The sequence below is a fragment of the Muscardinus avellanarius genome (assembly GCF_963383645.1).
Source record: "Muscardinus avellanarius genome assembly, chromosome: 9".
Taxonomy (NCBI): domain Eukaryota; kingdom Metazoa; phylum Chordata; class Mammalia; order Rodentia; family Gliridae; genus Muscardinus; species Muscardinus avellanarius.
Window position 1 is genome coordinate 64,051,709 of NC_137795.1, and position 25,463 is coordinate 64,077,171.

The window sequence follows — 25,463 nt, forward strand, 5'->3', positions numbered from 1 at the left end:
TCAAGGAAACCAAACTGGTAGGAATTGGCCTCCAATGCACCACATCTCCTTTCTCTGCCAGTATCTTATAATTAAAAAGAAGTGGGTGGCTTCTCGCTTCAAACTAGATGTTTTGACGTGACTCAGTGGTTGAAAGATGTGACCAGGTAGACCAGAAGCTTTATGACCAGGTAGACTTGAAACTACTAGTTGATTCTTTTCCTAATTAGAGGAAGTGGCTGATGGAAGGGCTTCCAGCATTATTCCGAGGCTGCTTACCCAGCAGGCAAAACCTCAAGTAATAATGTATGAGCTCTGGTGAGTAACAAGAGTGAATTCAGTGAAGAGAGGGCCTGGGCTTCAGAAGGAAGGCCAGAAAGCTGTAAACACCATTCTCCAAGCACAGGCAGTATGGGACTGATCTTTGGACACCCTGTATACTGGGGGTGGGGGTGGGGGCAGGGGGAGGCAACAGTCTGAAATGGTGCTTGGGACTTTATCTAAGTCTTTTTTTTTTTAACTGACAAAATGAGGTTGATTCCTTCCCTATCATTACCCAACTGATAAAAAGGAAACCCACAGTGAATTTTACAGTTGAAAAAGGTCTCTTATGCATCAAACCAAACTTAACAGCTTTATAAAATTACCACATTCACTTATATTTTCCAGTTGGTATTGTTTTTTCAAAGGGTCTGAAGAGGTAGTGAAAGCTTACATAAGAGTTCATGTTTTGCTTCACTCTTGATAATTTGTTGATCTCTGAGAATCTCAATCCTACCTTCCACCTTCAGCTAAAAACAGAGTTTAGTTTTAAGATTTTTGGAAGGTAATTTGGTTTAGTTTCCAAAATTTTAAAAATGTGTGTTATTTGACCTTGTAGTTTTGCTTCTGAATTCACCATACAGAAAAATAACCTACATGATAATCAAAAGATTTTACTGTAGCTTTGTTTTTGTAATAAGACCAAAACCAAATAAAAAAATCCCTAAATGTCTATCAAAAGGAAATTAAATTATAAAGTAAATAAAATTATAGCTTTTCAATAGTTTAAAAGTGAGTTGGAAACATACGCTCACTGAAATTTAAGTCCATTTCACTGCAAGAAATTTATGGAAGCACATGTGTGTGTTATGTATTTATACACACATATTTATATACACTTGAATTCATAATAAAGACAATAGAATTATATTTAGGAGGTTATCTTCAGAATTTTGATGGGAGTGCAAGAAAGACAATATTCATATTTCTGTAACATTTGGCATTTTTACAACCAAACAATTCTATTAGTTTTTTTTTTTAAAGCAAAATGGCATCTACATCTCCTAAGTTGCTCTTTCCCTCAGCAGTTCTTGTTTCTGAGAGTAGCATGTGGAGTGAGAGGTCACAGACAATGAGGATCCCCACATGAAATTTTTAAAAAGGATATATGGGGGAAGATCTGCTAATGCTGATAAAAACACTATTTTATTCTAAGTTGGCACTCAAGCATCGCTAATTCAGGGGAAGAAGGCCAGGTGGCTGCATCAACTCAGCTCTGTTGGTTTTACATGAAAGAACCAACTTCTATCTATAGCCCCCACCCGAACTAGAAAAGAAGACAGCATAGGAGATAGGAGAACAAGAAACACAGCTGGGGAAAGCTTGCTGTTGTGCTTTCTTCTCCCTCCCCAATAAACAGCAAGTCATCTGTCTCTTTTTTATAATTTTATTTACTGATTTAAGACCTAGACTGGCCCATATAATACATATGGCTACCAAACATTTGACATGAGGCTAGTCTGGGCTGAGATGTACCCCAAATGTAAAACATACTGAATTTTACTTCTTTTTTGGTGGTGGTACTGGGGATTGAATCCAGGGGCACTCCACTTCATTTTTGGTTTTTATCTATTTTTTGTGTTTTTAATTTTTTATTTTTATGTGGATCATATTGAAAATGGCATACATTCAGACTGTGTTGGTGCCCCCACCCTGCCAAACAATGAGTGTCCAGGTTAACCATGCTATATTGGCATTCTACTTCTGAGCTATACCCCCTAGCTCTTTTTTTTTTTTTTTTAAACAGAGTTTCTCTAGGTTATTGGGAGTCTCGCTATATTACTGAGGCTGTCCTTGAACCTGTGATTCCCCGTCTCAGCCCAAGTACTGGGATTACAGGCGTGTGCAGCTGCACCCAGCCACACATTGGGGTTGAAGAGTTAGGATGAAAAAAAGTGTGAAACATCTCATTCATATTATTTATATTCATTACATGTTGAAATAATATTTGGGATAGCTTATATCTGCTTAATTTCCCAGGGTAGCTCATTTAGAGAGTTCAGTGTTACTGTTACAGGTCATACAGCTCTGGGTTCCAATATGGCTAATAACCAGAAGTGGATTCCTGGGATAAGACACTTGGGAGGATTAATATGTCAAGAGTTAGCTGTGCTAGACATATTAAAAGTCCCAGAAACAACCAAGACATGGTTGTACAAAGACATCAGAGCTGGAGTGAATCTTGGATGTTATCCACTCCAACACTTCAGAACCTTTTTAAATCTCAAAAGCCCATTGCATGAAAGTGAGCACAGAGGCGTGCTGAGAGCCCCCAGACTCTGCACAGAAGAGGTCCGAGGACTCTGAAGCACAGCGACCTCTGGCTCCGGATGCTGATGGTTTGCCCTTAGTCACAAAACTGGCAGGGCTGGAACATGACTTGGATGTCTGGTTCCTAAGAAAGAACACTGCGCTCTGAGTTGCAACATTACTGGTGGACAACTTGTGTGCACAGAGGGAATGTGGCTGAGAAAGGCACCGTGAGACAGGTACAGGCAGAAGGCTGCAGACGGGCGTGCAGGCCTGTCCTGAAGGCAGATTCTAGGCGTGATTGTGGTAGATGAGAGAAGGCAGGCAGGCACTGAGGACGAGAGAAGAGCAAGGGTTTTTAAGGAGGAGAGCCTTCAGACGTGCTCAGGGGCTAAAAGTCGGAGCACCTTCACAAGTAATGACACACAGGGGTGTAATCCATGCTGAGGCCAGAGGAGAGTAGGGGGGTGGTCTCCTTTAGAAAGGTTTTGAGGACCAATAATTACATTAGCTTTGCCAAATTCCTGCAAAAGGATTGGACAACAGGAGTACAAACTTATCATAAGTACACAGAGGTGGGAAACAGACTGGCAGGTTACTGTTCCAGGCTAGGTGACTGTTAAAGTTTAAATTAGGGTGACAAAAGTCACGATGGGGAAGGGTGAGACCTGAGAAACCCCGTGGAGACAAACCACAAGACTTGGATACCAAAGATGAAGATGATCCCAAGGTCACTTTGATCCCTCCAGTGGGTAACTGTGGGGGTTGTGGGCTCCATTTAATATAGCACAGAGGGAGGTGAGAAAGGAATTGAGCTTGAAGGGGCCGGTGAAGCCAGGCCATCAGGGAACTGAAATGAGGCATCGGAGTGTCATCTCCACCTTACCCAGACAGAACGCTGGAAACATCGAGGCAGATGAAGAGAAGCCAATAAGAGGATGGAGGCAGACGCACCAAGAGCGTGCTATTTACCCCAGCAAGGCAGAGTTTCAAGGAATGAATGCTCACAAGGTTCAAAGGACACCAAGTGAGATGGGGAGGCGGTCCATGGATGCAATGAGGAGGAGGTCCCCGCCAACCTCTGCGGCCACAGCCTGCATGGCAGGAGGTCGAGGTTCAGAGCCTCATCAGTTGTTAGCTGTGGTAGGCTATACTGCTTCATCTTCCCAGGCCTCAGTTTTCTTAGCTTAAAAATGGGGATGTCAATAAAACTTCATAACTTAACCCAAGGTTTGAGTGAAAATGTGTATTATAGAGCACTGTGTGCAGTAGTTGGCTCACAGTAAGTATCCCCAAAATACTATCTATTTTTATCACTGGAAAGGACTAAGGTATGAGAAAGGGTGTGAAGAAAGAGGCTACATGTATACCTATTTATTTATTTATTTATTTATTTATTTATTTATTTAGTGGGTCTGGGGATGGAACCCAGGGGCATTCGACCTACAAGTTACACCCCCTTTGTCCTATTTTTTATTGTTTATTTTGAAACAGGGTCTCAGTAAGTTGCAAAGGGCCTCACTAAGTAGCTGAGGCTGTCCGCAAACGGTGATCCTCCAGTTTCACCCTCCCGAATACTGGGATTACAAGCGTGTGTCATCATGCCTGGCTCACCTATTCTTTTAAGATGTCTGGCCACGAAGGAAGGAGAAAGGTGAAGGACACAGGAAGGGGAAGGAGAGTCTTTCCAGGATGGAGTGATGGGAGTTAGCAGACAGGGGCACAGGGACTCTGACGGGCAATGCAGAGGGGATAATGGATGGAGCGAGGGCCTGCTAAGGAGGGTCGGGTCAACAGCACCCCTTGAGACAGGCTTGGTAGCGCATGCCTGTAATCCCAGCACTTGGTTGGCTGGGAAAGGAGGACCACAGGCTTGAAATCAGCCTCGGCAACTTAGTGAAGTTTTTATCAATTTAGTGAGGTCCCGTTTCAAATAAAAAATAAAGAGGGGTAGGGATGCAGCTCAGAGGTAGAATGCCCCCGCATTCGATCCCCAGCACCAAAAACAAACAAACAAACAAACAAACAAACAAACAAACAAAAAAACCAAAAAGCAAACATGGATTGAGGTATTATTTGCCTTGGAAGGAGGGAGAATGTACCCTTCTCAAAATCAGGAGAGAAGGCAGGCAGAAGGTGAAGCTGGAGAGCTCTGCACAGAAAGGAGATGAGCAGAGGGGCTCGCTGGGATGGCCTCACTCATTCCAACTACCCGGAGATGGGTTGACGGCTGGGGAGTGTGGGAGGAGACCAGGGCCCAAAGACGGTGGAGGCTGGCTGACGAGGGGTTGAATCCAGGGTCTTGTACATGCTAGACCAAGTATGACACCCCTGAGCTACATCCCCAGCAGAGCTTTCTTTTTAATGGTGGAATACTTAGAAGATAATATCCCTAAGAAGTAAGGAGAGAACCTGAGTTGCTCACATGGGTCACTGGATGCTGACGTACTGGCTGGGGGTTGGGAGGGGTACAGGGAGAGCAATGCGGGACCCTCAATGTGCTGTGTCTCCTCTTATGTGCAAAGCACTTCTACTGGTCACAGATCTCGACTCTCTAATGGTTCTGTGCTACAAATCACTGGTCCTGAAAGACTCTAGAATGGAAACTGGAAGTTTAAGAGGATGGCCAAAAGAAGTGAAGAAGCTTTGGCAGAATCTTGTTCCCAAAGCAGCAGATGCTATCTCAATTCCCTTCTCAGAGTAGAGACGGTATTTTCAAGAAAAGGGTTGCCTTTGGTTACCTTGAAGAAAGACTGTGAGGAAAAGTTCAAAGAAGCAGGGTGACTTGTCAGAGAACAAGGATTCCAAGAGCTAGAGTAGAAAGATTAACAGGCAGAGGGAGCCAGACAAGGGAGATGTTGGCTGCTAAGAACCGAGATGGGACCGAGAAAAGAACATGGCAGAATGGTTCAAAGAGTACTAAGATAAACTCCATTTTGTGGAAAGGACCACAAAACATGCAGACTCAGGGTGTCAGGCTGGAGGGAGCTGGAGGGCCACAAAGCTGCCCTAATACGGAGAGGTCAGGCCTCACAGTAGCTTCTCAGCATATGATAAAAAAAAAACAAATACACATTTCAAATTTATAATTAAAGTAAGTCACACATTAAACAAATCAAAGCTGAGTATGGTGGCACACACCTATAATCCCAGTACTCAAAAGGCAAACAGAGACAGAAAGATCGTAGGCTTGAGGTCAGCCTCAGCAATTTAACAGGAACCTGTTTCAAAATAAAAATAAATAAAAAGGGCTAGAAGTATAGGTCAGAGGTTGAATGCCCTGGTGTTCAATCCCCAGAACCAAAAAATAATTAAAAAATTAAAAGAATCAATATTGATTATATTACAGAAGTATTCATTTGCAGTTACATACAGTTATCCTGTGTAAGACACTCCACTATGATTGGTCTTTTTTCCTGGATACTATCTTGGGTATTTCCATACTTAAGAAAATGTTTCTTTAGTATTTTTCCCATTTGGCTGGTTCTTTCCTTTGAAGAAAAGGGTGGGGAAAGGTCCAGAAGAATAACTAAGAAAAGATAAAAAGTGAACTCAAGCTGAGTTCACTAGGTTCTAGCTTAACCCAAGTTGGTGGGTTCCTTCTGGTGGTCCAAGGCTCACCTTCTGGGGCCTCGGGTCTGGGATAACCAGTTATTAAGGACCTGGGTGTCACTGGGAGTGAACTCAGACACGAAGAAGCTCTGGAGTGGTGACCAATGAAACACTGGCAAGGCACTCGGTGACATTTTAGACTGCCCTTTGTGGCCCACGGAGCCACAAAGGGCAGTCTCACTGTTAGTTCTCAGATACTGTGTGTTTAATTCATAGAAGTCAGTGACGACAAGCCTGTAGAGGCCACCAAACAAGGGACAATATAACCAAGAAGCCTTTTTTGTACCCTTCTAACAGTGACTGTATTTGTTATATTCTTCCTGATGGCCTTTGGCATTTCTTAGCTAGGGATAAGCAGAGTTGGAAGCTCAGAACTTCTAAGAACTACTATCTGCTTACCACAATCTTCATATTCAAAGAATTAGTAGCATGCTTTATTTTTCAAATGTGCATTTTCTTTTTATGACTTTACCATAACCTGAAAATCCCCATAACTTCCAAACCATGGGTAATGGTTCTGGCCAGGATCATAACTGATAGATACCTGGAGTTGACACTGTGGATTTATTTTGCTATATACTTAAAAATCAACCTATCCCATTTCTTATCCTATCCCTCCATCTCCATCCTTTAAGCTGACTAGCTGGTTACTGGCCAAATTCATAACAATATTTTAAAGTTAAAGATGGATTATCCATGGACAAAGAGTTAAAGGAGGAAGATAAATACCTAGTTCTAATCCATTTTGGAGAATGCTTCTGTGGGTCAGTGTGGGCAATTATTAAACCCAGATAATAGTGACAGATGGTATTTGAAATCTCTGGCTCTTTGTCAACCATCTGTCCCAAGACTTTCTTTAGTAAGTTCACATTTTCTACACATTCAATTTAGAATAGAAGGCATGTACCTCTTAATAATACTACAACGAACTGGTCAACTTTTCTAATATAGGAGAGACTGGAATATATTGAATGTGTGATTTGCTTCTTGGCCTCTCTAAAATACCACTGCTGCTACATTGCAGTAATAGAAAAAAGTCCATAAAAATACGGAATAATAGGTCTAACAAAAGCAAGTGGGAAAACAAACAACATGGCAGAGTAGAAAAGTCAAAGGCTATGGAGTCAGGCAGACCTGGGTTCAAACCTGGCTCTGACATTTAACAGCTGTGTGCTCCTATTCACCCTCTTTGTGGAAGGCTCCAGTTCAATATCTGCAAACTCTGGATTATAACCCTCAGAAGAGACTTAAGAGACCCTGTTTTATTTTTATTTTTTTGGTGGTACTGGGGGTGGAACCCAGAGGCTTTCTACCTCCGGGCTATACTCCCAGACCTATTTTATATTTTATTTGGAAACAGGGTCTCTTAAGTCAGCTGAGGCTGGCTTTGAACCTGCGCAATCCTCCTATCTCAGCCTCCAAAGCACGGGGATTACAACTGTGCGCCAACACATCCGGCCAAACCTATTTTTTTAAATATTTTATTTGGAAAAAGGGTCTCACTAAGATGCCAAGAGCCTCACTAAGTAGCTGAGGCTGGCTTTGTACTTGTGAGATCCTCCTGTCTCAAAGCATGCGCCACCACACCCGGCTCCTGTTTTAAAATAAAGAATACAAAAAATAGGGTTGGGGGAAACTCTGCAAACTCAGAGGTAGAATGCCCCTGGGTTCAATCTCCAGTACTGCAAAACAAAACAAAAATAAAACAAAACAAAAGTGGGCCTTGCATTTTGCATATAGTAGCAAATAGTCACTTGCAGACTAAATGGCATACACTATTATATATAGGGTTTCTAACATGTGAATATATACCTGTGATAGATGAGATGATTTCAGGGGATGGACATGGACTAAGTTTCTTAATTTTTTTTTTTTTTTTTTTTGGTAATACTGGGGTTCCTGGAAGCCCTTTTACGTCCGGGCTACACTCTCAGACCTATTTTTACATTTTTATTTGGAAACTGGGTCTCCTAAGCCAGCGCGCGCGGCTGGCTTCGATCCTGTGCGATCCTCCTGTCTCTGCCTCCCAAGCGCGGGGATTACAAGTGTGCGCCACCACGCCCAGCTAAGTTTCTTAATTTTAATGTTTATAAATATATAAACACACACACACTGTGTATGTGTGTGATTTATACTAAGCAAATAAATAACTGGCTCACCAAATGTGATTTTACATTTTTTTGTTCAGAATGAGGTGAGGCTAAATTAAAATAGTAAATTTGTTTAGAAAACAGTTAATAAGTATTGGTACAGCTGTCATATGAATATGGTAAAACAATGAAAGCGAGAAAGAGATGACAAAATTTAGGAATTACTGCCTTAGTAACAAGTAGGAAGCCAAGGTGGACACATGCCAAATTCCCTGATTTAGAATTAGCATCAAGTAATGAGGGAGTCTGCTTTCAGAATCCATGGTTTGTGACTCCTTAACTGGGTCAACACTGAATCAAGAGTCAAGCTGGGGCTGGACCTCAGGGCACAGCTGGCATAAGTAAGAAGCATACTGTGTTCGGACATCTGAGTGATATCTTAGGAAATAACAATGTAAACTGAAACAAAGGTCAGATCCCATGGCATATTCAAGGTCACAGCCAAACCAGTAGGGAATACCTAGGAGACAGGACACTCATCCTAGGTAGGATGTGTGATGGACCTGTCCTAAAGGCACATGGGCCTTGGGTTTCTGCTATTGCTTCCTCTTCCCAAGAAAATATTTCCATGAGGGTGTAAGACTCCGGGGGAAAAGAATGTACTTTCATATATGACACATGAAGAGCCAGTGGGTCTATACCCAATACCTCATTCTTCTAGCAAAATAAGGCAGAATGTTGCCACTATGTCAAAGGAGCATTGAACCTCCAATGTCTCAGTCAGCCCCAATGCCAGGGTGGAGAGAAGGATATTCCTGCCATGCTGGACTGTTGATGAACTGGCACAATTGATGTTTCATGTATGTTCTGGGTTGTCCAGGATTCTCCAAGTGAGTCTGGGAACCTGATTACCAACTACATCATCACTTCAGTGGGACATGTTTCTAATACTTGAAAATAAAATTGGGGTTGTAACTGTTCCATAGCAAGGGACTGTCCATACTTAAAAATACAGCATATTCCTTACTAGTGAATGCTAATTCTATATATTCACATTTTATCTTTCTTTTAACAGTTTTTTTAATCATCTCTATGATTAATACTCAAGTCTATGTTGTTGAACAACTGAGTGTAGTCTCCACACACCAAAAGGGCCCCATCTTTACAATGAGGATGAAGATTTGGGGCACATAAATGTAATTCTAGTGTTTCTATGATCAAGTCTTAGCTGCACCAAGTTATTCCTTGGATTAGCCAGAATAACCATCTTGACTCCCATCCTGCTGCTCTACTGACAGTAATTCATTCCCTTTTCTGACCATAAGCCTTTAACCCAATGTGTTCCATACTTGCTGGATGAAAAGAATTACTTGAGGCATTTTCAAAATAAGAATTCTTGGCTCTAGACCAGTAATGAATCAGAATCTCAAGGGAGTGGCCTGGGAGCTGCACTTTAAAGACTGCCCATCCCTGGTGATACTGTCATTCCACCCAGTGGTTCTTACCCTGGGGAGTGTATTAGGATCAAGTGGCGGGCTTGTTAAAACACAGTTTACTGAACTTCAGCCCAAGAGCTTGTAATTCAGTAGGTCTGGGGCGGGGCCGAGAATTCACACTTCCAGCAAAGGGTCTCAAGTGATGCTAACACAGCCATGCAGGGATCACACTCCCCAAACCACTTACTTAGCCTGTTTGGTAGACACTGCAGCTGAGTTGAAAGTTACTTTTTTCCTTCCTTCCCTTGTAGAAAAACAATCTTGGATTAGAACTCATAAGACTTCCTTTCAATTCATGCTCTGTTACTTCTTAGCTGCCTGATGTTAGACAAATAAATTAAACACTCCACCTCAGTTTCCTCTTATTGTAAGGACTAAAAGTGGTAACACAAAGGAACAGCTTTGGCACTGTACTCAGCACACAGTAGGCCGCCATTAAACATCGCTGTACTTTGATCTTGCCACGATCCCGTCCTATGAGCTATAGATGCATCTACTAAGTTTCAGAAAGAGTTCCCAAAATTAATTGCACAAAACTTGGTTTGGTTACAAAAACAAAGAAAGCAAGCAAGCAAAAAAGCAATGGTTGACCAAGTCTTTTCCTTGTGAGCTATCATATAGCTACATTTTGAACATAATATGTCCAGTGGGAACATAATCAGCTTCCCTACTCACATTTTCCCAGGGAAATAAAAATAGAAAATAAAGAGATTAAATTATGATTAAGCTCTCTGTTTAAATTTGAACAGGCTAAATTTAGTACTCAGGTATGGATTATTTTCCTGGCAGATCTTTATTACATTGTTTGGCTATTTCTTATGACCTGAAAATCAAACAAATGAATCAGTGACTTCCAAACTCAGGGTGGCCCCAGAGGTCATCTGCCGACCTGCCCTGAAGATGCTGCTGAAAACAGTTCCAGTGTGTGCTCTTCCAGCCTCTTCTTAGACATCCAGTGAGAACACACAAACCCCAATCCCTTTTCAGATAACTGTCTGTTAGGCTGTCCCCCATTCAAGCAAATATTCTTATTTCTTTAATTTCTATATCCTTTGGTCTCATATATCCACTTTCTCCTCTGCCTGGCAGCACTTACAATATTCTGAAACAGCACTGACATCCTCCTTGCCGATTCCTTTCCAGCCTAAATAGTCTTTTAAACATAACTTTCACCATCAAAATTTCTTTTAGAAAATTCCATGTCTGTTAACAGCCCTGGTCCTCCAACTGTGGATGAAGTCTACCTTGAGGACATTTCTTCACTAGAAAGTTACAATATGCCTCAAGTTTACCACGTCTCATCATCACCAACAAAAACAGTGCAAACTGTCAAGAATAGTAGAAGGGTCCTTTCCAGAGTCTCCAAGATCCTGAAGCTACAGTCACACAAAAGCACATTGCAAAGACTGAGAAAGTGGTTTCAGGGCCAGCTTGGGAGGAGCAGCCACGAGTACCCGAGATTTGAAAAGAAAATGCATTTCTTACTTTCTACGAAACATTTCTGCAAATATGCAGCCAACACTCCAGAGATCCACGGGGGTGGCATAGCTGGACTGGAGCAGGACTTCCGGCGCTCGGTACCACAGTGTGACGACCTGTAACGGCAAACGGATCTGAGCGTTACTGGGGAAGATGGCTGCTGGCTTCAACTTCTGATCCTGGGTGGCTTTGGTGACAAGATACAGTTCAGAAGATACCCTACAAATCACACAAGGACACTGTAGTCATCGCAGAAGTAAATAGGCCTCATCAGACCAGGAAATGATATCATCCCCACAAGCTGGGTTCCCACCTCCGTCTGTCTTAACAGGATGACAAAATAATACAAGCTTAGCAAAGCACAGAAAAGGCAAAGGCTCTTATCTTAAAACTACATTTTTTTTAAAGGACTTGAAAAAAAATAATATAGAAAAACAGGCAATAGTAACAACTCCAGCTCAACTCCCAGGTCAGTATGGATGGAGAAATAGAAGATTACCGTGGCTGCTACTCCTGAAGTTTACAGGGCACCCACAGGACAGGTCAAAACTGCTCTTATCATGACACCATGGGGAATAAAAATACCCCTCCCATGCTTCTTTGTTCAGAAAATAAATAAAAATGGGGGAGAAATTAACAAGGAATATGTAACCGAACTATTCATACCATGTGTAAAAAAGAAAAAAAAATAAACCCCAAACAGGAGAACCCATTTAGTACAGAACAGTATGAAACAGTTTAAACAGAGAAAACTGAGAGATTATCTCTGCCACATTGATGGCTGAGGAAAGCCGCATGAGAAGGCTTCAAATTTATATGTGTATAGAGCTTTAAAGGCTTTTCCTTTTTTGGGGTAGTAAGAGGCAAATACTCTAGGGATAGCTAAAATACGGTTTAGCTATGTAAATAATTGAATATACAAATCTACTTGCATTAAGCATTTTATTATTTTTAATATAATAATGTTTATTATTATTATCCAGGTCTCCATCCTTACTGTTTTTTTAATTGTATTACTGACACTTTGCTTCATGTATTTTGATGATATGTAACTTGGTTCATTAAGATAGGGATATCAAGTCTCTAAAAATGGCTCCCATCAATTTCCTTTTCTCTTTGTATGCTCAGACTGTTTCTCTCATCAAGGGATGGTGTTTCTTCTCCTTCCAGCTAACATGAGTTGGCATCAGCAACTTGTCTGACCTCAAGAATATGGTGGAAGTAATAGCCAAGGCTACCAGCACTTGAGAAGCCTCGGGGGCTGGGCCCTTTCAAATGCTTCTCTCAAATGTTTTATCTTGTGACCCAGCTGTCCATGAAGATGCTCTGGTCTACAGTTCCAGCTGAACTGTCAGCTGAAAGCCGTGTGAGCGAGCTCTCTTGGCCATTCAAGACCAACTGGTCCCCAGGTGGCTGCAGCCCCAGCCAGTGTCACAAAGAACAGAACTGTCCAGATGACTGTAGTCAACAGACAAGATCATAAGCAGTATTAAAAATGGTCACTGTCTTAAGTTTCAGGTGATTGTATAACAAACTGATGGGTTTCCTTTCTTCATCTCATTTAACATATTTTGCTTTGAATTCAACCAAAATCTAGGGCACAGCCCTAGATTTATGCGTGATGGGTCTGTAAATGCCTACCACAATATAGTATCCATAACAACAATGGTTTAACAAATACCAAAGTAAAGATGTTAAGGTAGTCCTAAGAAGATGATGGGGCAAGATTCAATGATCAGTTATCTCCCAAAGAGTAGGTACTATTTTTGCTCAGCTGTGTGTCCAGTTCTGAGTTCAACTTTTTAGTTACATGGTTTATTTCTGCCTTATTAATATTTCTAACTGGAAGTACCCTTTGCTTCTGACATAATGTAAACAGAAGTGCAGGTGCAAACTGTCCATAAAGTTCCCCTTGAATGGTTTATAGACATGCACAGATATTGAGAAGGCACTCATTTATCTTTCCACCCCATTTCAAAATAAAATGACCATCATATGAGATGAAAAGTTAATTTGAAGACAAGCATTATTGTAAGCTGTTCTAAGGAAACTGATTGCTGATTGATTACTCATCTTAGAAAACTTTGGTAAGGCTATCATTATTTTTAATATATTATTCTGTGATATCTATTATGATCATTAAGTAAATATTTAAAGTTAAAATAAGAGCAATATTGGTATACTTAAGAAACATCTTTCTAGTCCTTTTAAAATTTAGTTACTATTAAAAATGTATAATGAGCTTTCTTTTTTTTTTTTTTTTTTCAATACTGGAGATTGAACCCAGGGGCATTCTACCTCCGAGATACACCCCAGTCCTATTTTTTATTCTTTATTTTGAAACAGGGTCTCACTGAATTGCAGAGGGCCTCACTAGGTATCTGAGGCTGGCCATGAACCTGCGATTCTCTTATCTCAGCCTCCCAAGTAATGGGATTAGAAGTGTGTGCCACCATGTCTGGCTAGAATAAGTTTTTTAAATGCTTTTAAAAATTACTATTAATGACCATGATCACTCTCCTTTATTTTATTAATGACATATTAATTATATTCATAGATTCTCTAATATTGTACCATCAACTCTTTTGAAATAAATCATTCTTAATCATTGTTTATTCTTATTTAAGGGACTCTAATTCCATTTGATTAGAGTAATATTATATGATAATACTTATATTCATAAATGAAATTGATCTATGGTTTCCTTTTATGTTAATTTCTTGTTTTCATATCAGGGATATGCAGGCTTTTCAATCTCTTCTATATTTTTGAATAGTATAGATAACATACTATATATATTCTTGAAGGTTTAACTCACCCATAACACTGTCTGGATCAGGGTCTTTGTAAAAGGTGTCTTAAACAGTCTTTTGAATTTCTTCTTGGTAATTACTCTGTTCAGGTTTCAACCTCTTTTTGAGTCAATTTAATAAATTGGAAATCCTTAATCTACACTTAAAATGTATTGGCTTAAATTCAAACATAGTCTTTATTATAAAGTATTTCATCTGCTTCCTTGGTTATTCTGATTTTCTCTTTTCCAGTGTACATTTTTTAAAATTTCTCCTTATATCTGTCAGGTTTCTCAGGAGTTTGGCTAGCCACATTGTTTATTTAAAAAACCTCACTTGGAGTTTTAGCTCCATTCTGGGAAGATTATTGTTTTATTTTATAACTTGTTGATTTCTATTTTTATCCCTTTAAATGTTCCCCTCCAAGTTTCTTTGTTTTTCTTGGTAGTTTTTTTTAGTTAAAACTTTTCTTATGTATTTTCAATTCTGATTAATAATAAAATATCTAGTTATTTTTAAATGAACTTTGCCCTTTTTGTTCACCTTTAAATAATACGTAATTTATTTTTTATCCAAGAGTATGTTTACACTTTAAAGAAAAGTGTTTCAAAATGTCCAAATGGTGAGGTTACTTATGGTTCTCTTTTAGTTGTTGGATTTCTAGTTTTACCTCATTATAACCAGACAATGTAACCTAACCAATTTCTGCTTGTTTTCTATATGATGATGCACATACCTCCTTTTTTTGTTGTTCTTCTGTGGGTTACGGGGGAGTATTCTCTTCTTAGTGCATATGAGAAAGAGTTTACCTCAAACAAACCCCTTACATTTTTCTATACTTGATTTGTCAAACTGTGAAGGAAGATTGGATTTGTTTTCCTTAACCCCGTACCTTTTTGTATTGATAAGGGTTTCTGCCTTATATGCATTGGCCTTATGTTTTAGGTAAATAAAATTTATGAAAACAAAAATATCAAAATAAAGAGAATTCAGATGAGAGTAGACATAGATATTAAGCAAATATACAAGCCCCAATTAACTCAGTTATAAGATATAGTAGAAACAGGAGCCCACTAGTAATACTAACAAAAAGCTAAAATACTGAGGAATTAAAAACACAACAACCCTGCAAGATCTGGACAAAAATAATATACTTTTGTTTAAGAATGTAAATTAAAACTAAATGAGTAGTGAGAAAGATGGTAACTACCATGGGAAAAGGCCACATTATAAAAGTAACAGTCATTCCAACATACAAATTTAAGACAATCTAATAATTTTTAAGAAGAAATTTTTTTAAAAAGGTGCCTCTAATATATCAAATAATGCTTAAGAAGAGCATAAAAAGCAAAACACCAAAATGACAAAAACAAAGCAAAAGATAGTTTGAGAAACTAGGTGGAGGGAGATTTTCTCTGTTACCAAAATATACCTTAAGGTACCTTAAACAGCAATAGCCAAAATATGGAACCAACCCAGATCTCCATCAACAGATGAATGGATAGCAAAACTGTGGGAAATACACACAATGGAATTCTACTCAGCCATAAAGAAGAACAAAATTATATCATTTGCAAGAAGATGGAAAGCTCTGGAGAACATTATGTTACGTGAGATCAGCCAAGCACAGAAGGAGAAGGTACATATGTTTCCTCTAATATGCCCAAACTAGGAAACACAGAGGATACCAGTGGGACTCCAGATAATGGAGGGGAAATATCAGCAAAGTTTGAATGGAAAGATAGGAGAGGAGGAAGGCTGATCTTGATTAATGAGGGTCTACATCTGAATATGTGTAAAATTATGAATATGACATGGTTAACCTGGACAACCATTGGTGGGAGGGGGAATAGAAAACGGGGGCGGTGGGGAGGGGGCACCAAATATAGTTTAAATGTATACTATTTATGTTCAATAAAAAAATTGTTTAAAAAAAACTAAGAGGTGCTAGCAATGAAAAGAAACAAAGTCCAAAAGAGAATGATGTATTTATGGAGCTTACCATTTTTATGGGTGGTTGGAATTCAGCTTAGTGAGAGAAAATGTACTTCAATATGTGAAGCAAGACAAATGGCCACCATTTAGAAGAAAGTAAGCCTCATCCCTACTTGATATAAGGAAATTCTGTGGACTACCTAACTACATGAAGTAAATCCAGAAAAACGTACTAGAAGAGCAGAGGACTTTTGAGTGTGAAAAACTTTTTTGGCATGATGGGAAATCTAGAATATTTGGATGAAAAGAGTAACAGATAAGGCTTTTTATAACTGAAATCCTCATCAGCAAAAAACATAAGTAAATAACAAATGAAAACCTAGGCGAGCACATCTCAAATATATATAAAGTCAAAGAATTAATATCCTTTAATAAAGAACTTGCAAATAAGAAATAAAACACAACTAAAGAGTGAATATTGGATACTTCAAATATGAGTCATTTAAGAACCTCCCTATCATGTATAGTTATAATGTATCAATAAAAGTTATATAAAAAAGAAAATAGATCTGTAATACATTGCTAAATGAGTAAGTTCTAGATCAGTGTGATACATTCAGATTTTGATTTTTGAAAACATAGCTGTAGGACTTCTGGGAAGATGGCGACCGAGAAAAGCGGGTCTTAAGAGCCCCACTAACAACCAATCTCCATTACCACAAAATCAGCGCCTTTCATAGCCAGAAAACACCATCACCAGAGAAACAAAAAAATCACCAGGCTCCAGAGAGAAAGCAGACTGAGAACAGAGCTCAGAGCCACAGAGGAGATACAGCGGCCTCACGCCCGAGGATGTGGCAGCAGCGCCATACTGCCAGCGGCAGTGGCGAGTTCACCGGACGGCTACAGCAAGCCAAGGTGAGCCACTGCGGAACAGCCAGGCGGGATTTCTCGGCGCAGGGAACATCTAAAGCTCCGAGTGGCTGAGCTCAGCACACGCTGCAGGGACTCAGAGTGGAACTCAAAACCAGAGAAGAAAAAATACGCCAGCCTCACGGCCGAGGGCATAACAGCAGCGCCATATTGCCATCGGCGGCAGCAGCAGCGAATTCGCCAAGTCCAGTACAGCTACATCTGCGTACTCAAGAACAGTGAGTCAAATTGCGGGCCACAGAGGAGAAATCCCAGTACTGTACTCCCTGGGACTTGACCCAGTGGGGGAGGGGCGGTGGCAGAGATATCACACCATAGGAGAACGTGCAACCTGGCACCCTCCATAGTCTAAAGCAGCCTCTATCGACTCCCTGGGTCGGAGACTCTGTGATACAACCCAGTAAAGAGTAGTGGGGTCAGAGATACTACAGACTCGAGATCCAGAGAACCTTAAGCGAAGTCATAGTGACCCAAGGGAAGAACCCAGAGAAGGCACAAACTTCTGAAATCATAGGAAAGAGGAATAACACTGGAGCAATGAATGCCCACAACCCCACAACATCAGAACCCGATAAAACAGAAAATCAGAGATTTCTAGAAGATCAAATCAGGAAAATAACTGTAGAAATAATAGAGGTGCTTCGTAAAGAACTCAGAGAGAGCCAAAAAGAGATAAAGGATGCAATTAATGAAGTAAAGGCCTCAATTCAAAGCACGAACAACCGATTAGACCACATGGAGAACAGAATCTCGCTCTTAGAAGATGATCATTCCAAAAATGAACGCATAGTATCTAATCTAGAAAAAAATATCCAACAGCAGGAATCTGACATTGAAGAAATATGGGCCCATTTTAAGAGAGCTAACCTAAGAATAATTGGAATAGAGGAGGGAAAAGAAAGTGAAACCAAAGGGATCAACAATCTCTTCAAGGAAGTAATAGCAGAAAATTTTCCAAACATAGAGCAAGAGGTCGATACACAGGTCCAGGAAACTTATAGAACTCCCTTTAGACAGGATCGGAGAAGAGGATCCCCACGCCACATAATTGTCAAAATGACCAATGTGGAAGCCAAGCAGAGAATCTTCAAGGCAACAAAAGCAAAGGGCCAAGTGACATTCAGAGGCAAACCAATTAGAATCACTTCAGACTTCCCAAACCAAGTCATGAGAGTCAGAAGGGCTTGGAGTAACATATTCCAAACTCTGAAAGAAAACAACTTCCAGCCAAAAATTTATTACCCAGAAAAACTTTCTATCAAATTAGATGGAAAAATAAGAAGCTTCCATGACAAACAGAAACTGAAGGAATTTATGTCTTCAAAACCAGCGCAAGAGAAAATACTCAAAGAGATTAACTACAAAGAAGAAATAGGTAACACACACCAGAACCAGAGAAACAAGATTTTCCATCCAACAGACAACTAAGATTGGTTATCTGTGGAGATTCATTATTTATGTTAGTCTTTTACCTATCTCTAAATTGTATTGTTTGCCTTTATTGTTGTTAATTTTTAGGATGTCTAGTTGGAATATTAATATACCTTCAGATATAGCATTTGGAAATATTTTATCCCATTCTATTAGTAACTGTTAACTCTGTTTACATTGTCTTTGGATATACAATATTTTTTTATTTTTTAGGGAGTTTGTGTACTCTTCTGTTGCCTTTGCCATTGAAATCATATCCAAGAAATCACTGCCAATTTCAATGTTGTGAGGTTTTATGACCCAGATTTTCTCCTAAAAGTTTATAGTCTTAAGATTTATATTTAGGTCTATTATCTATTTTGAGTTAATATTTGTATATGGGATTAGGTAAGGGTCCAATTTTATTCTTTTCCATGTAAGTATTATTTTTCAACAATATTTAGTTAAAAGATTATTATTTCCACCACCAAATGTTCATGGAAACCTTGTCAAAAATAACTTGACAATATAGGGAAGAATTTAGCTCTAGGCTTTTATTTAACTCCAATGGTTTATATATCTGCCTTTAGAATAGTACTACACTGTTTCAATTATTGTAGCTTTATATGGTTTGAAAGCAGAAAATATATATCTTCTAGCTTTGTTCTTTGTCAAGATCGTTTTGGGTACCTAGAGTCCATATTCCATATTAGGATAGATTTTTTTCTGAAAAATAAATATATAAATATGATAGTTTCACCTAAAAAAATAGAAAAAAAATATTCTCTGGTAAGAAAGAAAGCAAAAAGAAATATTGAAATGTTATCTTTAAGTCATCAAAAGCTTGGTATCAGACAAATGAAACTGTTATGTGAAATTATCATTTTTAATTTTGGATAAATTGCTATAATACTAGATGTCAACCACTAAGCCAAGCATGGGAAGGAGGGATGGGGAGGGAATGGGGTGGGGATCAGGTGGGGGCTGACTGGGTGATGTGTGCATGTATGTCTACAAAAGTTTGTATCCCACTATGATGTATGAATACAGTGCACCAATAAAAAAAAATAAATAAATAAAAATAAAAATAAAACATAGCTGTAAGCCAGGTGTGGTGGTGCGCGCTTGTAATCCCAGCATTTGGAGGCTGAGACAGGAGGATCATGGTTCGCGGACAGCCTCAGCTACGTAGTGAGACCCTTTGCAACTCAATGAGACCCGGTTTCAAAATAAAGAATAAAAAATAAGGCTGGTTGTATAGCTTGGTAGTAGAATGCCCCTGGGTTCCATTCCTAATACCGAGAAAAAAACTCACATAATTTTATTGGTACATTATAATTATACATCATACTGAGGTTTGTTGTGATGCAAACTTACACAGGCACAGCACCCAGTGTTTCCCTCTGGATCCCACCCAACACTTCCCATCCATAATAACAGGAAATATGTTATATATAAAACTATTTATTATATGTAGATTATTTAAAATTTTTATTATATTGACTTTTTTATTGAAAAAGGCTTCATCAAGTTTTTTTTTAATTAAATACTATGTGTGGATGTAAGTCCACTGTGGTGGCACACTCCTGTAATTCCCGTTCGGAGACTTGGGGGGCTGAGACAGGAGGATTACAAGTTCGAGGTCAGCCTCAGCAACTTAGCAAAGCCGTCGACAACTTAGCAAGATGCTGTTTCAAAATTAAAATATATATTAGGGCTGGGTAGATTGCCCTGGGTTCATCCCCAGCATTACCCCCCACCAAAAAAAACCCCCACAAAACCATACGCAAAGCTTGTGTGTGGCTACAAACATAATGACTGTTTACCAAAATAAATGCCTGTAAGGACACATAAATGTCTAACATGCAGTTGTCATAAAAACATGGCAGCATGGGGTGGAGACTGGGAAGGAAAAGAGGCGGGGTGATGACTCAGGGATGCAACTTCTGTCAACTGATGTCAAGGACCCACGTTTTGTAGCTAAGAAAATGGAGTTTCAGACAAAGTGAGTAGTCTGGCCAGAATCCTGTAGCTCAGATGTGGAAGAGCTTGGATTCTTACCAGGACCATCAGATTTCACCTTGGCTTTTTCAACAGCCAAAGTGTCTCCTTTATTTCCGTACTCCAAACGTCTACACACCAACAGGCGCATATGCAGGCTCTAATAGCTAATGGGAAGTATTTTAAACTTCCTTTGAAATATTTCCATGTGAGCTTGTTAAAGTGTCTGTAAGTCTTAAAAAAACAAACAAACAACAAAAGAAAACCCAGATGTCCTTTGGATTTATCTGAATTCCTTAACAAATGATAGGAATGACTTGAAGGAAAGTTAAGATTTAAAAATCTCATTTGTAGTTGTAAGACCTGCACTTAATCTCTATGCAAATCATCTTAACAAACGGGAATGAATTAGACGAAGCTTATACTTGTACTGTTTCTTGAATTATCGATATTTGTCTAAAGAGATACTTTTTGGTTTAATCTCTGTGCAATTTGACCATGCTCAAATACCAAAAGTAAAGTCAAAACAACAACAAAACCCTTTAAACTATACAATCTTATATTTCTAATTAATTCTCTAATAAAATAATTCCCCAAATGCAGAGGGAGTACATTCAAAACTAACAAGTTTCTATTGTTTGCAACAGATTTAAAATAATAGTATTTTCTAAAAGTTGTTCATTGGTTTATGGATTACTGTCTTCTATATTAATAGAGTTTCTCTAGTTTTAATTTCTTAGTTTACATGACTGTTTTACAATCTCTCAACCCAGATTCCTTCAATTCTTATATTAAGTTACTGTAATTTAAATTTTTTTTTTTTGCATGTCTGGGGATGGAACCCAGGGGCATTTGACCTCCGAGATACACTACCTGCCCTATTTTTCCTCCTCCTCCTCCTCCTCCTCCTCCTCCTCCTCCTCCTCCTCCTCCTCCTCCTCCTCCTCCTCCTCCTCCTCCTCCTCCTTCTCTCTCTCTCTCTCTCTCTCTCTCTCTCTCTCTCTCTCCTCTCTCTCTCCTTCTTTTTCTTTCTTTCTTTCTTTCAGTGGTACTGGGGTTCCTGGAAACCTTTCTACCTCCGGGCTACATTCCCAGACCTATTTTTATAGGTTTTAAAATTTGGAAACAGGGTCTCTTAAGCCAGCGAGGCTGGCTTCGAACCTGTGCGATCCTCCTGTCTCCGCCTTCCAAGCAGGGGATTACAAGCGTGCGCCACCACGCCCGGCTATTCTTTATTTTGAAACTGAGTTTCACTGAGTTGCAGAGGACCTCACTAAGTAGCTGAGACTGTCCGCGAACCACGATCCTCCAGTCTCAGCCTCCCGAACGCTGGGATTACAAGCAGGCGCCACCACGCCTGGCTCTTAAATATTTTATTTTATTTTATTTATTTATTTTGGTGGTACTGGGGTTCCTGGAAGCCCTTCTCCCTCCGGGCTACACTCCCAGACCTTTTTTTAAAAATTTATTTGGAAACAGGGTCTCTTAAGCCAGCGAGGCTGACTACAAACCTGTGCGATCCTCCTATCTCTGCCTCCCAAGCGCGGGGATTACAAGCATGCGTCACCATGCCCGGCCTAAATATTTAAATGATGACAATTTGTAAAATTTTGTACTCTTTAAAATATTTGCTACAACCATGTATAGCTCCAAGTTCTTAAAAACAAAGTACAGGCCGGGCGTGGTGGCGCACGCTTGTAATCCCTGCGCTTGGGAGGTGGAGACAGGAGGATGGCGCAGGTTCGAAGCCAGCCGCGCTGGCCTAAGAGACCCTGTTTCAAAAATATAAAAATAGGTCTGGGAGTGTAGCCCGGAGGTAAAAGGGCTTCCAGAAACCCCAGTACCACCAAAAAAAAAAAAAAAAAAAAAAAAGTACAACTTTTCCTAATGGTAAAAATAAATTCCGTTTTCTTAGGAATAATACTTTTGTGCCTCTAGAACCTTTTAATGGAAGACTGCCTGACTAACAACCACTTTAAGTTACACATAAGCAGAGACTTATTAATTTTTATTTCAAATAAAGAGTGAATAGTACTGATAAAATATTTAAAAGTTTTAGTGCATGAAGTAAATGACAGCGAACATAGTTAAATTTCCACCAAAAGTTCTCTACATTAAATAATTCTAAATGTCCTTTAAAAGCAAAGTATAATGGCAAACCTAAATTTAAAAACATGTTATGGGAAACAGTAAGTGCAATATATAAAGTTCCACATTTAGGAATCTATGACAGAGGTAGCCATCAGTGGTAACAATGCAGTTGTCTAGTAAGCAAAGATAACAATAGAAACTATGGACAGAGTGTGGAGGTTGGAGCCAGCTGGAAGCAAAGCAAATACGATGTTTATTACAATCATTACATGTATTAACAGCCTCTAGAGGTGCTGAATGGATCTGGCAACAGGAGGGGGAGCGGAAGGTGGGGAGGAGTTCAAGGATATTTACACAAGTGAACGTATCTGTTTAAACTGCTTTGATCTCTATTCACAATTTTTTGAACCAGTTCAATAACCATATAAGATAACAGCGGAGCCAAGTCCAACTCTGATTCAAAATACATGTCAGAGTCAAGTGATCTCACTTAATATTCCACGGAACTGTCTTTATTCACATACCCTTTCACCAGGTCCTGAAAAAGCTGCTGACACTATTTGATGGGTCCTTATTAGATACTACAAGAACAGAAACGCACAGTATGAACACTGCGCTAGGTATCTTCCTCTGGCCTCTTGGATGGTCTCTGCCCTGCAGGCAGACCTCTATCTGCCATATGCCTCCAGTTTCTCACTGGGCTTGGCCAATGGAAAGCCTTGGCAGGAGTTCAGAGAAAGGGTGAAGGGAGGTCAGTCCTTAACTCCTTGATTTCCTCCCAGCAAGTAGTCCAAAGCTGGCTGTGTTGCCATCACAGTCAATGCTTACCTGGAGGCAGCTTTTCCTTCTCTATTCTTTCTTTCTTTCTTTCTTTCTTTCTTTCTTTCTTTCTTTTCTTTTTTTTTTTTTTTTTGATACTGGGGATTGAACTCAGGGGTATTCTACCTTTGAGCTACACCCAAGCCCGATTTTTTGTAGGGTCTTGCTAAATTGCTGAGGCTGTTTTTAAACCTGTAATTCTCCCATCTCGGCCTCCCAAGTTACAGGAGTGTGCCCCCATGGACTGCTGTGGGCAGCTCTTTCTACTTGATTCTCTCTGTCTGGATTCCAGTAACTGCATTCTTTCTTCCCTTTGGGTCTGGGAATGGTGACAGCCTGCTGCCAGTAAGACTCAATGTAGGGCACCATCCCGAGTCCCCACAAACCCACATTTTGTAAATCGTGTTTCAGTAAATAAATCCTCCCTGAATTACTTTATTTTGTGTGGGCCATCTATTTCCCACTGGGCCCTTGACTAATACACATAGTTTACAGATGAAGGAACTGGCAGGGGTGGAACTTCTCCAAGTCTAGCTTTCTCATCTGTCAATGAGGGCATTTGGCCTGGGGGGCTGTCATGTCAGGTGCTCTCTGTTGATCCTCTGAGAGTCCCTAAATGATGCAGCAATAGCAATGGAGACAAAGTTAAAGACACTGTACACAGCCAAGAACTATATCCTTGGATATGGATACCCTTGCTGGTCTTTGGTTGGGTAGCTCCAGATGCAGTGTACAAGAGTGCTGATATTTTCCTTCTAGGCCCACTTCAGTATGTCTCAAATGCAACTATAGATAAGGGCTTATGAAAAATATAGATGCAAACCAGGAATGGTGACACAGGCCTGCAATTTCAGTACTTGGGAGGCTGTGACAGGAGGATCACAGGTTTAAGGGGAACCTTGGCAGTGCAGAAAGACTCAGCAATTTAGCGAATCACTGTTTCAAGACAGAAAATACAAAGGGTTGGGGGTGTAGTTCAGACACAGAAAGCCCCTGGGTTCTAACTTCAGTACCTACCCTCCCACACACAAAAGAATATGGATATATGCCGGGCTGGTGGCGCACCCTTGTAATCCCCGTGCTTGGGAGGCGGAGACATGAAGATCGCGCTGAGGCGCGGAGGATCGCGCAGGTTCGAAGCCAGCTGCGCTGGCTTAAGAGACCCTGTTTCCGTCTCACTAAGTTGCTGAGAGCCTCACTAAGTAGCTGAGGCTGGCTTCGAACCTGTGCGATCCTCCTGTCTCAGCCTCCCAAGCGCGGGGATTACAAGCGTGCGCCACCACGCCCGGCTCAGTATTAAGTCTTCTAATCCATGAACATGGGCATATTTCATTGATCGATATTGTCTTATATTTCATTCACCAATGTTTTATAGTTTTTATTGCACCAATTTCACTTTCTTGATTAAACTTATTCGTATTTTATTTTTATATTGTTATTATAAAGTGAATTTTTCTAATTTCCCTTTTGAAAATTCAGCTAATTATTGTGTGTTGGTTTTGTACCCTGAGATCTTGCTTAATTCATCTATTAGCTCTAACAGATTGAAAAATTTCTTTAGAAGAATATATGTATAATTAGAGATCATTTTATTTATTTCCCATTGGATGCTTTGTTTTTTAATTGCCTAAGATCTCTGGCTAGAACTTCCAATATTATGTTGACCAGAATCGGTGAAAGTGGGTATTCTGTTCTTGTTCGTGATCTTTTAGTAAAAGAATGCTAAGTTTTTCATCATTGAATATAATGTTTGCTGTTAGTTTTTCCATATGTCTTTTATGAGATGTTTTCTTTTATTCTTAGTTTATTGATTTTTTTTTTTTTAATTTGGTGGTACTTGGTATTGATTTCAGAGGCATTCTACTTCTGAGCTATATCCCCAGTCCTTTTATTTTTAGTTTTTGAAACAGGGTCTCTCTAGGTTGCTGAAAATCTTGTTACATTCCTAAGACTATCCTTGAACCTGTGATTCTTCTGTCTCAGCCACCCAAGTATTGAGAAGTATTGCTTTATTTTTAAATTAAGAAAGGATATTGAACTTTTTGAAATGATTTCTCTGCAGAGATGTGTATTGAAGTAACTAGAATGATTTCTGAAATTTACTTCAAAATGCTATAGCAAAGAAAAAAGAATTAGCTGGATAGGGTGGTGCATGCCTGTATCCCAGTACTTGGGAGGTGGAGACAGGAGGATCACAGGTTTGAAGCCAGCCTCAGTAACTTAGGGAGATCCTCAGAAACTTAGTGAGACTTTGC

The 25,463-nt window shown here is 39.8% G+C and overlaps 1 protein-coding gene across 1 annotated transcript in view; it reads right to left on the reverse strand.

Annotated features, from left to right (window-relative positions):
• Positions 1-25,463, reverse strand: part of CDK6 (cyclin dependent kinase 6) — a gene marked incomplete at both ends in the record, with an annotated part of 222,865 nt that overhangs the window by 58,350 nt on the left and 139,052 nt on the right. The window contains one exon of the mRNA XM_080700832.1: positions 11,234-11,343. Coding sequence (XP_080556958.1) covers positions 11,234-11,343 — 110 coding nt within the window. The remainder of the gene's footprint in view (positions 1-11,233; positions 11,344-25,463) is intronic.